Source organism: Solanum verrucosum, unplaced genomic scaffold (assembly GCF_900185275.1).
Source record: "Solanum verrucosum unplaced genomic scaffold, falcon-dt-bn FXZP01000108.1, whole genome shotgun sequence".
NCBI classification, from domain to species: Eukaryota; Viridiplantae; Streptophyta; class Magnoliopsida; order Solanales; family Solanaceae; genus Solanum; species Solanum verrucosum.
In genome coordinates, this window is record NW_026020274.1 from 3,916,706 (window position 1) to 3,932,552 (window position 15,847).

A 15,847-nucleotide genomic window follows, 5' to 3' on the forward strand; every position below is an offset into this window, starting at 1 on the left:
ATAATGTACCAGTGAAGTTAGAAAGTATGAAGAAAAAAAAACAGGTACGAATAAGGAAAATAAGGAGTAAGATGTGCATGCCATGCACTCAATGTTCTAGTCGTAGTTTCGAGCCTATGTTATTGATTAACTTAATCCTTTATTGTTATATTTAATTCATTTCACATGACGGATATAAAATTCACATGCAGGGTTTTAAGTAAAAACTTTTAAGAAATAGATATATTGGGCAGAATCAACAACCAACAAGAAATGTAAAGCAATATAAAGAAAGTACAACAAAAATGAGAAACAACATCAATATATACAAAAGAAAGAGTACATGATTCAATCTCATGACCTGGTGGACAAAAGTACAAAGCCACTACAAGAGTGCAAGTCCCAAAAATGGACCAAAAAGTACAGACTTGTCTCGAATACAAAAGACAGGTCAAAACTATATACATTTGGAGATAAGTCGAACTAGGACGCCATCAGCTCACCCTTTCTCAGAAGATCCCCGCAGTACTTAGGCTCGGATCATCGTTGTCAGCTAGTGCTCACAACTACATCAAAAAATAAATGTACTAGAGTGTAGCATGAATGTCAAAACAACAGGTGCCCAGTAGGCATCATAGGTCAACTGAGCTTGGAAAGTAAAAACAATATGAAAAATATGAAAGTAAGGGTAATTAGAGGTCAAATGAACAAAGCAATAACGAAAAGTCTACCTATATAGGTCACGAGTCTGGAAAGAATGAAGTAGTAAAGTAAAGAAACTATATCTATAACCTAATTGGACCCCTATAAGCCCAGAAGGTATGTATAATTGTGCGCAACTGGAAAGGGAATAACTCAAATGAGTTTGGACCCACATAAGCTTGTTAAGTACACAAAAGTGCTAAGGATAACACTAGCTAGATTAAAAGCTTCAAGAACTGAAATGGTTGACTCTAGGCTTGAACTTTGGTGAAGGCACCCGAAGAACCCAAATGATTCACATGTTAAGATTTGAACCGAGGCGAATAGAGATATGCTAGGGCCTCGAACCGTGGCTAGAAGACTCCAAATATATATATATATATACTAGTTTCACGGCACGTGCGTATCGTATATATAGTATACGATATTGTAAAATAGAATTAATATTACTAAATTAAAGCTTTTTAGTAAATAATTATAATTTAAAGAACATAGGACAATTGCTTTTAAATGATTAATAAAGATTGTCATTGAGTTACTTGTATTTTGAGATCAAAATGACCAGATATTATTGAAATATTTCAAAATACATTCAAAGTTTAAATATGGAAATTGTAAAAATAATAGGAAAAAAAATATATGGAATGATACATAGCCAATGAAGAAGGAAGACGAAAATATATTTTCATTATATATTGCTATAGTGTTCCATTTGATTAAAATCTCTTGTCACCAACACTTTATTTTCTTCGTTCATTTTTACTTATTTATCTATTAAAAATAATTATTATCATGTCTATATTATCATATTATAAGTAAATTAAGGTGAAAATCTATTTTTGATTCAATGGACAATGTTGATGCCCATTGTTTTAGCAAAATCGGAAAGAAACTGCTTCATTTGAGGGTAAAAAAATAAAAAATAAAAAACCAAAGAAGAAATATCTTACTCAAATCATGTGACTTTTTTCATATTTGTTTATTATTATTGTCTTTCCCACAACTTTTTGTGACTGTTAACTCAAGGAAATCATAAGAAAAAAATACGAGTGTGAATTTATGAATGATTTGCTACAATTTGTTCAACAGCTCTTTGTTATATGGTACCTCAAATTTCGTTGAATTTTGAACTTAATCAATTGTTGCAAATAAACCTTAGATTTTTTAAGAAGAAGAAGAGTAGAAAACTTTCAAAAATCGTAGATTACAAGTGATAGGAAACCCTCTATTTATAGCTAACAAATAGTAGTATGAATATGTGCTAATTGTTCCTTATCATAAAAGTTACAACCTTACAAAAAAGTCACTGCTCATCGGAAAAATCACAACCTTTTGCAAAAGTTACAACTCATCGGAAAAGGCACAACCCTTCGGAAAAGTCACAACCCTTTGAAAAATCACAACCCTCCGGAAAAGTCACAACTATTCATACTTCAAATTTAGTATGTGCATGACACTAATAAGGATTACCATAAATATTTCAATATTTTCTCTTTCTACGTAATCTATCTTTTACCAATTAATATTTGAGTAAGACTATCATAGAGAGGTAATTTTTACAATAAAAAGGTACTTTATTGTTATAACGGATGATGGTTAAATTGAGGTTTGAGTGTATGTCAAATATTTAGCTTGACCAATTCTTTGTTTTAGATATACATATATATTTCAGTAGCATAATTAATTTTAATATATGAACAACATTTTGGTGAAAAATATTTCATTTCTTTAAGTTTCTACCTTATCTTTGTAGAATTATAGTCTTCTCCTTTTTCCTACCTCAAACATATCATATAGTCGTTGTCTAATGAAAGTATCTAGTATCTTACATAAGTTGTATCGTGATATAAAATATTAAACTTTTTCGATAATAAAAATTAATAGATGAATAAAATTTAAAGTATTGTTTATAGAATCTTTAATTTGATTTAAGATTATTTTATGATCAATCACTATTTTCTTTTCTATTTTTATTAGGGAAACTTACATAAATATACAACATTAAAAAAATATTTAGCATTTATAGCAATAACATTTCTTCTCATTGATCACTTTGAATACATTTATAATATAATTTTAATACATATTACAAAGAACAACATATAATACAAGTTTTATTGATGGATAATACATTTATAACATATTTTAATACACTTATAATACAATGTGTCTAAGTATAATATATTTTTTTTTAAAACAATTATAATACATATATATGGCATACATAATTCACTTTTAATACATATTGCAGATTTAACATAGTATCGCTAAAAATGGTAATAAATAAAAAGTATCGCTAAAATTAATAATTATTTATTAGAAGGTACCCATCCAAGTAATTTAACCTTTTTATATAGATAACAAGGAGTGTATCTTGTGACATAAAATTTTCTCAAATTAAAATGATCACAAAATAATAGGAAAAAATATATATGAAACGATACATAGCCAATGAAGAAGGAAGACGAAAAATATATGTTCATGCTATATTCACTATAGTGTTCCATTTGTTTGAAATTTCTTGTCACCAACACTTTACTTTCTTCGTTAATTTTTACTTACATATCTATTAAAAAATAATTATTATCATATTATAAATAAAAGTGAAAATCTATTTTTAAAATAGTGGATTTAACATCAAAACTAATGATTTAATGGACTACACGGATGCCCGTTGTTTTTATAAAATCAGAAATAAACTGCTTCATTTGAGGGTAAAAAAAAGGAATTATCTTACCCAAATCATGTGACTTTATTCATATTTGTTTATTTTTATTGTCTTTCCCACAACATTTCGTCACTATTAACTCACGGAAATCGTGAGTGTGACTTTATGAATGATTTGCTACAATTTGTTCACCAACTCTTTCTTATGTGGTACCTTGAATTTCGTTGAATTTTGAACGTAATCAACTATTGCAAATAACCCTCAGATTTTTTAAGAAAAAGAAGAGTAGAAAACATTTAAAAAATTGTGGTTTAAAAGTGAGAGGAAACCCTCTATTTATAGCTGACAAATAGTTGTATTAATAGGTGCTACTTGTTCCTTATCTGAAAAGTTACAACCTTTCGAAAAAGTCACTGCTCGTCAGAAATATCACAACCTTTTGCAAAAGGCACAACTCATCGGAAAGGCACAACCCTTCGGAAAAGTCACAACTCATCAAAAATGTCAAAACCCATCAGAAAAAGTCTCAACCCTTTGGAAAAGTCACATCTCTTTGAGAAAATCACAACCTTTAATATGAAAGGGTATCTACATTTAATGTAATACAAATAATTAAATTAATAAATAGAATAAATTGAGTATTTTTAATTGGAGTATTATAGTAATTCAACATTCAGTTTAGGAGTTTATGCTTTTAAGGTAATATATATATATATATATATATATATATATATAAAGAGAACTCTAGGCCCGTCTACGTGGCGCCACCACAAACAAGGATTCCCTTTTAATTTATTTATTTCCAAAACTAGTCTTTCCCTTTCATGAAAAGTTGTGACTTTTACAAAAGGTTGTGACGTTTATGAAAGGTTGTGACCTTTTCGAAGGTTGTGATTTTTCCAAATAGTCGTGACATTTCCGATTAGGCACATAAGCATTTGTTCACACTACCAATTTTTGTCTATAAATAGAGGGATTTCCTCTCATTTTAAAACAACGAAAATTCTAAACTTCTTCTTCTTTTGCACAATTAAATATTCGTGTACTTTGCTCCTGTTGAGTGGCTTACTCACACCATTGTTTTTGTATCAATACGTTAATGAATAAAATCTTTCCATTCTGAGAGGATCTAATTCTTTAAACCTTAGGTATTGGAGGGGAATAGTATTTTTTAGGAGACAATGTGCTTTCAGTGGACTCGATTTTTTCCTTTCTATTTCATTCTATTTTTTAACATCTCGTAAATTAAAAGAACTAGAAAGAACTAGAATTAGAAAGAGTGATTTTTGGAAATAATAAAATCTGGAAAATTGGTTAAGTTAAGTTTGAGTTTTTGGTCAACTTCAAATGACCATAACTCGTAGCTCAGGATGAGCTAGGTGTGTTTCCAGATATCGTAGGAAATATCTTGGAATAATCTTTCCAACGCCACCGAGTTTATGCTATTCCGAGTTCGTATGAGTGAGTTATACCCATTGGAAGTTGGGTTGTTCAAATAAGGAAATGTCCAATCCGGATTTTAGAGGGGCATTATGGTTTTTTCCTTACCCAATTATTTTATTTCGTTTTTGGATAATTAATTGGGGTCTAAATTGATCTTAGTCATTTACGCTTTTGGAAAAAGAGTTAGGGTTTTGAGAAAAGAGAAAAGAAGACGGAAAAGGGGGAAAGGAAGAAAGAATCGTCAAGATCTTCACAAATCGCTTGTGGATTTCGTCAAGGGGTGATCCCTACGAGGTATGTGAGTTCACACAGCGTTGGGTTCGTTCACCCACGCGCCAAACATGTTTTATTCAATGTAATTTTGTCCTAAAGAGATTGAGAATTTGATGTTCTTGAGTTGTATTCTTGAATTGCTTTCGTTCTTGAATTTGGGATGAGATTGAGGAGTTCTTGAGAGTTTAAGATTGATTATTAGAGTTTCTTTGAGTTAGATTCTTGTGTATATGTTGTGGGTACCTGAATCTTAAGATATATAGAGAAAATGAATCGAAATTAGGTGAATTGGGGCTGAAAAATGAAGAAGGAACAAGTCGGGCAAATCTGGGTACCAGGTCCAAGTCGCGGACCTGTTCCTCAGATTTGGAAAATCCTCCCTCCCTCACGTCGCGGAGCGGTCACGGACCATTCTGCCTCAAAAATTATTTTCGTGACCAAAATTTAAATACATCTCTGCGTCACTGACTAGCTTTCAGGCAGTGATTTCTTGATATTTTCTCATGTTTAGCTATCTAAAATCATTCCTAAATATCATGAGATCTTTCCTATCACAAATCACAATCCTTGAATTCATAATTCAATTCAAGGAGAAGTTAAGAGTCAAGTCAAGAGAAGTTCAAAGAGTCTTCCAAGAGTCTTTTACAAATGTTTTAACTTTGTTTTAAGACTTGAGTTTTGAGTTGAGTAAAGAGTAAAGTTTGAAGTTCATTTCTTCAAAAGAGTATGTCGGGACAATGTATTCCCAAAGAGTAAAATGTTTTCACATTTAAAGAAGAAAGGAAACCTTGATTTCAGTAAAGAACCTTTGAGCTAGTTTTTCAATAAAGAACCTTTGAGCTAGTTTTTCAGTAGAGAGCCTTTGAGCTAGTTTTTCAGTTAAAGAGTAAATGCTTTCACAATTAAGCAAGAGAGGAAACTGAGATTTCCAAGATAGCCTTTGAGCTAAGTTTTGAGCAATTATCTCAAACCAGAGAAAGAAGTTATGTGTTTAAAACATAAAGAGCTAGTATATTTTGGAGTAGTATTGAGCACCGATATGGAAGAGAGTTCAAAAAACTCCGAGCCGCCATAAACTATGTAGCCACCATGGGTAGAAAAGGGTCATACTTTTTAGATGATTCCTTAGTGCTTTTTAGCATAGACTAGTGGATCCACTTAGTAGTTCAGGTTCTATACTCATGGCAAGGTATAGGACGGCCATGGCAGCGTGAGGCAATATGTTGTATCATCAGGATAGCTCTTAAGTGATGGTTGTCGGTTAGAGAAACTCCCACAGAAACATTTTGTATTTTTAAATACATCAGAAATATTTGTATTTTCATATACAAACAGAGTTCATATTGTATCTTTGCATACAGACAGAGTTATTATTGTATTTCTAAATACACAGAGTTGAAAATCATGTTTTAAAGCTTTTCTTTATACTGCATTTATTTACACTGCTTTATATTGAAATCAGTTCAGTTCAGTTCAGTTTAGTTGAGACCAGGTTTGTTTCTTCAGATTTCTTTCAAGCCTATGTTATGTTTAGCAATCCAACTTGCATACTCGTACATTCAATGTACTGATGCTAGTTGGCCTGTATCATTTTATGATGCAGACACAGGTAACCAGGATCAACATCCAGTGCATTGTTGATCCAATTGAGCACTCAGAGTCAGTTGGTGAGCCTTCTTGCTTTCTGGAGGATCCCTTTGGTTATGTTTTGTTTTATTGCTTGCTTATTTCAGTTGTTAGGATGATCGGGGGTCTTGTCCCGACATCCCTCAGAGTTTAGAGGCTTCATAGACATAGTTAGTGATGTTAGTTCATGAGTCTTTACTTTTCCTTTTCAGTTAAGTTGAGACTCGAGTTGCCACTCTGGCAGTGATGTTATTTATTACATTCTCAGTTATTTATTGAGCAGTTCAGTGTACTATTTTAAAAGTATTTATCTTGAGTAAAGTCTTCCACTGAGTAAGAAAGCCAGACCAAGGGTTCGCTTGGGCCATCAATGGTTCTCGAGTGCCGGCCACGTCTAGGGTGTAGGCTCGGGGCGTGACAAACTTAGTAATGTTGGACATATGCTTTGATATTAATTGTTATTTTTGAGTACATGTTTAAACTCTGTTGTTTATGTTTCTTCAAAGTTATTGTCTCCGGTTATATTGAGCATCTACACATATAATAGGTATATTCATTGTGCAGAAAATAATTATTGTACTCAATTTCAAGAATTCATGTTTTGATATTCTATATAAAATTCTATAACTTAAAAGTACTATATATAAGCTTACATATTATCTATTTTTACATAGATACAAAGTTTCTCACTTATCAATTGAAGAAATTCATTATGCAAGTTCAAAAGTTATAATTGCTTTCATGTTCAAGCGTAATTTCTTCTTTGAATCTGTTAACAATTTTTTGAATTTTTTTCCTTAGACATATATCACAATTGTAAAATCCATGCAACTTAAATGTGTTTTTTTTCTTATAAAATGCCTTTGTATATATATTCTTATTTTCTTCTTTATTTTCCTTTTAATGTTGATTATATAACCAATGATTTATTATTTATGAATAATTCATTCATTAAAGGTTCTTGAATTATGTGATAATGACAAATAATCAAATTCATGCTGGAATATTGCTAATATTATTTTAAGAACACATTTTTTTCCATTTTTTTAATGTATGGATATTAGTAAGCATTATTTGCAAGTTTAATGTAATTATTATTTATGACCGCGCGAAGCACGGACAAATTACCTAGTATATATATATATATATATATATATACAAACTCTTGCAATAGAGGCAATAATGAAAATTTAACAAGCTGAGAAAACGGGCTTAGGTGTAATGACATTCTTTTGACTAAACACAAGATCTAAGAAAAAAATACTTTTGAAATTTTTGGTCCTAAATAAATAAACCTAAATAAAATTAGTAGGTAGTATAAATTGACAAGCTTTTGGCCTCTTCTTCACTACTCTCATTTCTCATTTTGGGCTCTTCTTCCTCATGTTAGATTTAAATTTTCTGTATTTGTGTTTTGATGCTCTCTTTCTGTACGTTATGCTTTTGCTCTTAAATTAGATCGCACATATATATCCCCTTTCACCATTTTTCACTTTTCATTGTACTCTCTTTTTATTTCAAAATTGATGTAGGGTATGTTCGGTACATGTTTTCCAATTTTCTCTTTTTTCGTTGGTCAAATGTTTAGAAAATACTATTTTCTCTAGAAAACAAACTCCTTAAAAGTGATTAAATTACTTCGGTGATGAAAGTAGGGAAAACAAGTTGCACTAGAAACATTCCACGTTGAAAATACAAAAAGAAAAACATTAATTACCTAATGAAAAGATTAGAAAAGCAAATCACCACTTCTTTACTAGGAAATGGGAAGACTTCAAATGGAAATCTGTGTTTATCTCTGTGTTTGATACAACATCAATATATACAAAAGCAAGGACAAAAGTACAAAGCTACTACAAGAGTGCAAGTCCCAAAAGTGGACCAAAAAGTACAGACTTGTCTCAAATACAAAAGACAAGTCAAAAACTATATACATATGGAGATAAGTCGAACTAGGACGTCATCAGCTCACCCTTCATCTCAGAAGATCTCCACAGAACATAGGCTTGGATCATCGTTGTCAGCTAGCGCTCAGAACTACATCAAAAATATAAATGTGGAGTGTAGCATGAATATCAAAACAACAGGTGCCTAGTAGGTATCATAGGTCAACTGGGCCTCGAAAGTAAAAACAATATGAAAAATATGAAAGTAAGGGTAAATAGAGGTCAAATGAACAAAGCAATAACTGAAAGTCTACGTCTATAGCTCACGAGTCTAGAAAGAACTAAGTAGTAAAGCAAAGCAACTAACTGGACCCCTATAAGCCCAAAGGTATGTATACTCGTGCGCAATAGGAAAGTAAATAACTCAACCGAGTTTGGACCCACATAAGCTTGATAAGTACATAGAAGTTCTAAGGATAACACTAGCTAGATTAAAAGCTTCAAGAACTGAAATGGTTAACTCCGGACTCAAACTTTGGCAGGCACCCCGGAGAACCCAAATGAACCACATGTCAGGATTCGAACCGAGGCGAATAGAGATAATCTAGGGCCTCGAACCATAGCCAAAAAACATACATCAGGGTCTCGAACTGTGGCTAAAAGAGATACACCAGCGCTTCGAACCATGGCTAAAAGACTCCAAATACGCCCCCCCCCCCCCTCCCCCCAAAAAAATAAAAAATAATCATATATATATATATATATATATATATATATATCACACTCTTTCTCATGCGGGAACATAATGTAGAGAAAAACCATATTTGTTAATAATATAATATTTTACCAACAAAATATTATATAAAAATTAATACTAAATTAGGATTCACGCCGAAAAATTTCACATTATGATTAAAGCGCTCCCCAACAGAGATGATTTTATAGCTAAGAAGACTCGAGCCCAAAACCTCTTAAGAGGGCCTTGGTGAGCCCAAAGGTAATTAAAACCCTAGATAAAAGGAATTAAGAGGAGTTGTATAAAATAAAATGACAAAAGAAGTGTGAGGAAGTAGTCAACTGTTGAGCTATTTCTACAACACCACTCAATCAATTTTTGGCACTTCTTCTTCATCAGCTTATAAGGTTAGATTATTTATTTTGAATTTGAATCTGAATTTGTCCTATTTGGGGATATAGGGTTTTGCTGCCATTGTTTTTGTTTATGCTAATTCTTTTAAATTCTTTCCATCTTTTGCATTTAAAAATTGTTCCATTTCCAAGGGTTTGTCGATTAGTATTATAAGGAATTAATGCATGTTTCTAGATCTGTTCTCTTTCAATATGTTTGTAAGTTGTCTCATTTTACTTATATTTCCACCAGTATGGATGGTCACCGTCCTTTACCAGAAGATGTAGTAATTGATATTCTATTGAGATTGCCCGTGGAATCACTCTTGCGTTTCAAATGTGTGCGCAAGGACTGGTGTACTCTCATCAAAAGTCCGAGTTTCATAGAAAAACATTTTCATCACAAGAACAATTGTGCCCGTCTCCTTGTTTGCAACTTGAAAGTAGCACGTGAAGTACACCCCATTGTAGAGTCTGTTGCATTCTCCTTGCTCCCTAAAGAAATTGTTCCAGGTGTGACCCCTGAACAAAAAATTCTCCTTCAGCTTCCGAGGATCACTCATTTCATGTGTGTTGCTGGTCCAGTTGATGGCTTATTCTTAGTGCAGAAGAAGTTTTATGGAGACGATGTCTGCTTGGGTTTGTGGAATCCTGCCACCAAAGAGTTCAGGACTCTGCCTCCTGCGCCTTTTGAGATTGAGGGTTTTTTCACAAACCATGATCATCAGTTTGGATTGGGATTTGACCTGTTGACTCAAGATTATAAGGTTGTATGGATTCGAGTGTTCTGGGATATGCCGGGACAAGGTGCTAATAATCGTGTCTATGCCTGTGTCTATTCCTCATGCAACAATTCATGGAAACACCTTACTCCTGAATTCCCTCCCAGTTCTACCTTGTCTGCACCCCTTGATGCCACTTATCTCAACAGGGTTTATTATTGGCTTTGTAGGGGCCTTGATGATATCTACACGATTCGCTCTTTTGACATGGGCAGCGAACAGTTTGGGGAGATACAAGTCCCAGATATTCCAAGTGAACATTGGGGGACACTTACATTGCATGGCGGCTTACTTGCTATGTTAACCGGTGACCCTGGCAAACCAATGACATCCACATACAATGTGTGGGTAATGAAACAAGAGGGAATTTGGTCCAAAGTTCTTACTATTCAACCTCATATAGATGCTCATTGGCCTCTCAACATCTCGGATAACGATAAGATGGTTTTCGAGATCACAGAAACTTCACAGCTGGTGCTATATGACCCTACAACAAGACGAGTTACAGATCTTGGATTTCAACTGGACCTTTTCATTGCTGGCTGTTGGGTTTTCAATTACAAGGAGAGCCTAGTTCCAATAAAGAGAGGAAACGAGACTCAGGGCGAGGATAATGCAGTCGAGCAAATTGAACACTACTTCTATACCATACCAATGGATGAGGCCTCATCTTAGAGATTTGGCATACAGAATATTATAGTGATAAAAATTGAAAAACAGGAAAAAGAAAACGATTTACCTGTAATATTGTGACATTAGTTTTTATCTTATCTTCTTATAACATTGTGCTTGAGCTTAAAATTGCTTGGATCAGTCATCATTTTTTTTGTTCGGCTTGTAGGAAGAAGAGAGATTATTAACTAGAAGTCTCTGCGCCTTTTATAGGCTTACAAACTCAGAAGATAATTGACGCCACTTGACTAAATACTACCAGAAAAGTAGTAACTAATAAAGACTATTTCAATTCTAGTAAAAGACTTATTCAACCTACTGTAAAACTTATCCTAAGCAGTAAACTTAAACAACAGATTTTAAATCAATTCTCAACACGGCTTGTTTCTTTTCCTTACAGTCAAGTGGTTTTCCGCTCCTGCTTTAAAATTTTACAAGCGCAAAAAAAGGTAATCAGAGTATTGGAAGAGGTAAAAGAGTAGTTTTTTGTTAATTGGGATTTTGGAAAAAGAAAAGAAAATGGTTAAAGAGACAGAGTATTATGATGTTCTTGATGTAAGTCTTTTAGCATCTGAAGAGGAAATTCGCAAGGCATATTATCTCAAGGTTTTTTTTCCCGCAAATTTACCACTAGACAGTGTCTAGTGGCCTTTTATTAAACATAAAAAATATCAATAGGGATAAGTGCAAGCAAGGGGGTAGGCCTTACCTTACTAATCCTAATGAAGTACCTAATGTCTACTACCTAACAAGCATGAAGAACATAAGAGCTAGAGAGAACTAAATATTTTATGATCACCACAGAGTTTGTAATACACTCCATGATGATATTACAAACGAGGATGCTTAAATAATGTAAAAATATGTCAATCAAGAAGAAAGTTGAATTATCAACCTCAAAATTTCTATTACAAACGCATGAACTAAAAAAGATTGATTGCCCATCAAAAGTAACTTGAAGTATTTTTCTCTTGTCTTCTTCTTCAAACTTATCCAACAACACTTGATAATTCATACTTTCTTTATGGATTTATTGAATCTTGTTGAACCAATTGATATTGTCAAATGGCTCTGCTTTGCCTGTCGCATCGGTAGGTGCCTTGGAACAAACTCCTCAGTCATTTTACCGTTTCAACTATGTTGCCTTCCATGTGTCTTCTTTTTGCTTTTGTTGCTTCTACTTCTTTGTTGCCGAGGTGATATATCTCCTTCCCTAGCCACTCTATCAAAGCATATGTCCAGCTTATCTTCCCCATCTTCATCAAGAGAATATATCCTCACCCAAATCAAGCATATTGTCTTCCTTATCTTCACAAGAGAATCCTCGCTCAAATCAATTGTATTTGACACTAAGGCCCTTGTCTCATTCTTCTTTACAATCACGCATTTAGGCACAAATATGGGAGCTTCTGGACTTAATTTGCTATTCAAAGTAGGTGGTGAGACTTGCTTTTCTTGGATCAAATCGTTGTCATTCTCTGTTAACTTTACTTTCTTTCCAGTAGTCTTCGATAAAGCATCAAAGCTATTCGAACATAATAGGTTTCTTGAAGCATTACAAATATCTTGCCTCTTCTCACTGTCATGAAAATTTTCAGTCGCACCCTTTTCACTACATGGAGAATTATTTTGATTAGTCGGGAAAGGCTCCGATTACTAGTTGAATTTTTGTGTGCAACCAATGTCCAATTTTTAGTTGCATTCTTGGTTTCAACTTGCAAAGCATGCTACCCAGAATTTTCAGCATCTTCAACATCAGATGTATCCATTAGTTTGTGTCTTGAATCCATTATTTTTTGGCCTGAACCAACTCGCGACGCATCAACCCCAACTCTTGGTGTTTTCCCTTTGTTTTCGGTAGTTGTTTGTACACCAATATTACTTTGTAACAACATCCATTGAGTGTGCACGATTTTGCTCAAAAGTGACAGCAACCAATTATAAATCAATATATAATTTTTTTTTATATATATATATATCATATATCATATATTACTATAAGTGGGAACAAAAAAGTTAAAAGTTGATTTACGATTTTACCCCTACTATAAATTAGAAGAATATTAGGAAAAAGACAGATTACCATTTTACCTCTACATTAAATTAAAATGTTATAAGCTATTAATAAATTAAATATTAAATAATAATTATATCATACTATTATATTATTATACTAATGCTAATCAGTATATACCTGCTTGTTAATTTTATCAATTTTTGGCTTTTGATTTTCTTCCTAATCTAGATTACTCTCCCAATACCTATGAACATTCACTTATTGCTATAATAATTATATTAAAGAAGGTGAATGAAGAGTTGCACAGTATTAATTATGAGAAATGTTCACTTATTGCTCCAACAATAATAATGATGAATAAGGAAAATGAAGAGTTGGGGTAATTTCTATCCGAGTCAATATTATATTTGTGTAGCAAAGAGGTCACCCAATGGTTATATAGCAAAAATGCATGATTGTGAAACAAACGTTTCATTTCACTCTAAATACATTAGTTGATCACTAATCCCTTTCATTATATTCGTTTATTTTTTTACAGGAGAAAAATGTACGTGTACATTCTAAAACTTCATACGGAGCTTGCAATGTGATGGGAACGGATGTTTAAAAGCTTGGCATAATACATATATTGGACCCTAAACTTGGCTTCAAATTTTAACTTTGACCTCCAACTTTCATAGTGCACAAACAAACACTTTAATTATTCAACTTTTAAATAAATAAACACGCGATTTTTGTAGCCAAAGAGCATGAAATGCAAACGCTCCAACGTGTATTAGTGAGCCACTCAATGGCTGCCAACTAATAAAATATTTTGTACGTCGATTTTAGAAAAAAAATAAAATAAATTTATATACAAGAATCAAAATTAATTCCTCCTAATGGTTTTTAGAGCTTGGAGCTCATTGTTTGACGGAGCTTAGAGGTTTGTTGATGGCTGGCATATTGGTTTAGGTGTTTGTGGTTGTTGGGTCTGTTTTCATGGGGTTTGGGGGGTCATTTGGTTGCTGTTTTGTGTCTGGTTCTCGCCGGAGATGGCCGATCTGATGGGTTTGGGGTCGGTTATTTTGTGGGTTTGGCGAGCTCGAAGCTCGTTCGCTTCATGGGTTGTGCTCTGGTGTGGAGGAAGAAGGAGAACGGTTGGGTTGGAGGTGTTTGGAGTTGGGAGCTGCTGGTTGTTTGAGGTTGAAGTCGGCTCGCTGGTGGTGGCGTGAGCGGAGGGAAGAAGAAGAAAATGAATGGAGGTTTTGGGTGGTTTCAAGTGGTGTTTGCTGGCCGGAAAAGGGAGGAGTAATGGATGTGTTTGTTCACTTGTTTGGGGGTCATTTGGTGGTGGCGTTTTGCCTGAAAAAGAAGAAAATGAATGGGGTTTTGGGTTGCCGGAGATTGGCCAGAATCCGGGGTGGTAGAGTTGTCAAATTACTCCTAACTCGCGCAGAATACGTGCACATCACGCATTTTGCCAAATAGGACTCGCGTGTTTATTTATTAAAAGGTTGGATAGTTAAAGTGCTTGTTTGTGCACTATGAAAGTTGGAGGTCAAAGTTAAAATTTGAACCCAAGTTTAGGGTCCAATATATGTATTATGCCTAAAATCTTTGCGGAGGTTGAAATTCATCTTTTTATAAAGATGGCCTTCTAACAAGCATAGTAAGTCACTACTACATTTTCATGTTTTGAAAACTTCTCTTTTAATATTTAATTTTTAGGCAATTATTGAAGGAATTCAGCAAGTTTTCACTGATTTACATACTTTGGGTAAGTGAGATGGAAACTCTCTTCTTCCTTTCTTTGTCATTTCACTTAATTATGTTATGTAAGTTGATCACCGAAAAGGTGCTACATTTATCATTCTTTCATTAAATTTATTCCCCTTATTTTATTAGAGCTTAGTTTTTCCTGTTTCATATCATACCAAGCTAGCTACAATCTTTGGAAGAAAATTATTATAGATAATAATGATGGTCATATCTAAGTATGTTGATTACCTAATTTTTCATTGCATCCATGTTAGTAATGTTTAGGTGCACTTCTTAAATTTAGAGCAAGAGTTCCTTGATATGTCATATATCATCATATGCTATATTATTTTAATTAGTTTTACATAATTCCACACATCTTATTTTCCAAAACAAATAACTAAAAGTTAAATGAAAAGAGTTAGTTGTCACCCTTGTATTTGTATAGAGAAACATATATTTAGATATTTTAGTCTAGAAGATTATATTTGAAATCCTTCTTTTCATTTATTTTTGGATGCAAAAGTAAGCTTTATATAGAAACATATTAATCAATACAAGATTTATCATATTTATAAAAATATAATGTGATAAATATTTATATTGACATAATATTAGACTTATATACATTTTAGATCATAATAGAAGACAAACGTGCAGCGCACGTTTCCAGAACTAGTATATATATATATATATCAAGGTTTTTTCTACTTCTTTTTTAATTTTTTTTCACTTTCTATGTTTGAATTATTTGTAGCTTTTTTGAGTGTTAGGGTTGATTTAATTTACGTGGCATTAGTTGAAATTTTGAGATTCAAACTTCTATAATTTGACAGTAAATTCGGATACAGAAGCATTAAATTTTTTGATATAAAATTTATATATTTGAAAATTATGTGAAAAGGTAAATCACAATAATTAACAATTTAAA

General features: G+C 32.9%; 3 protein-coding genes across 3 annotated transcripts in view; 2 read left to right on the forward strand and 1 right to left on the reverse strand.

Moving 5' to 3' along the window:
- Positions 1 to 15,847, reverse strand: part of LOC125833921 (probable protein phosphatase 2C 11) — a 179,669-nt gene that overhangs the window by 154,779 nt on the left and 9,043 nt on the right. The window lies entirely within an intron of this gene.
- The window catches only part of LOC125833883 (putative F-box protein At5g62660), a 92,671-nt gene that overhangs the window by 27,871 nt on the left and 48,953 nt on the right, over positions 1 to 15,847 (forward strand). The gene's annotated exons all lie outside the window — the stretch shown is intronic.
- On the forward strand, positions 9,960 to 11,162 carry LOC125833916 (F-box/kelch-repeat protein At3g23880-like). Its single transcript, XM_049513074.1, has one exon. It carries the CDS (start codon positions 9,960 to 9,962, stop codon positions 11,160 to 11,162), a length of 1,203 nt encoding a protein of 400 aa, XP_049369031.1.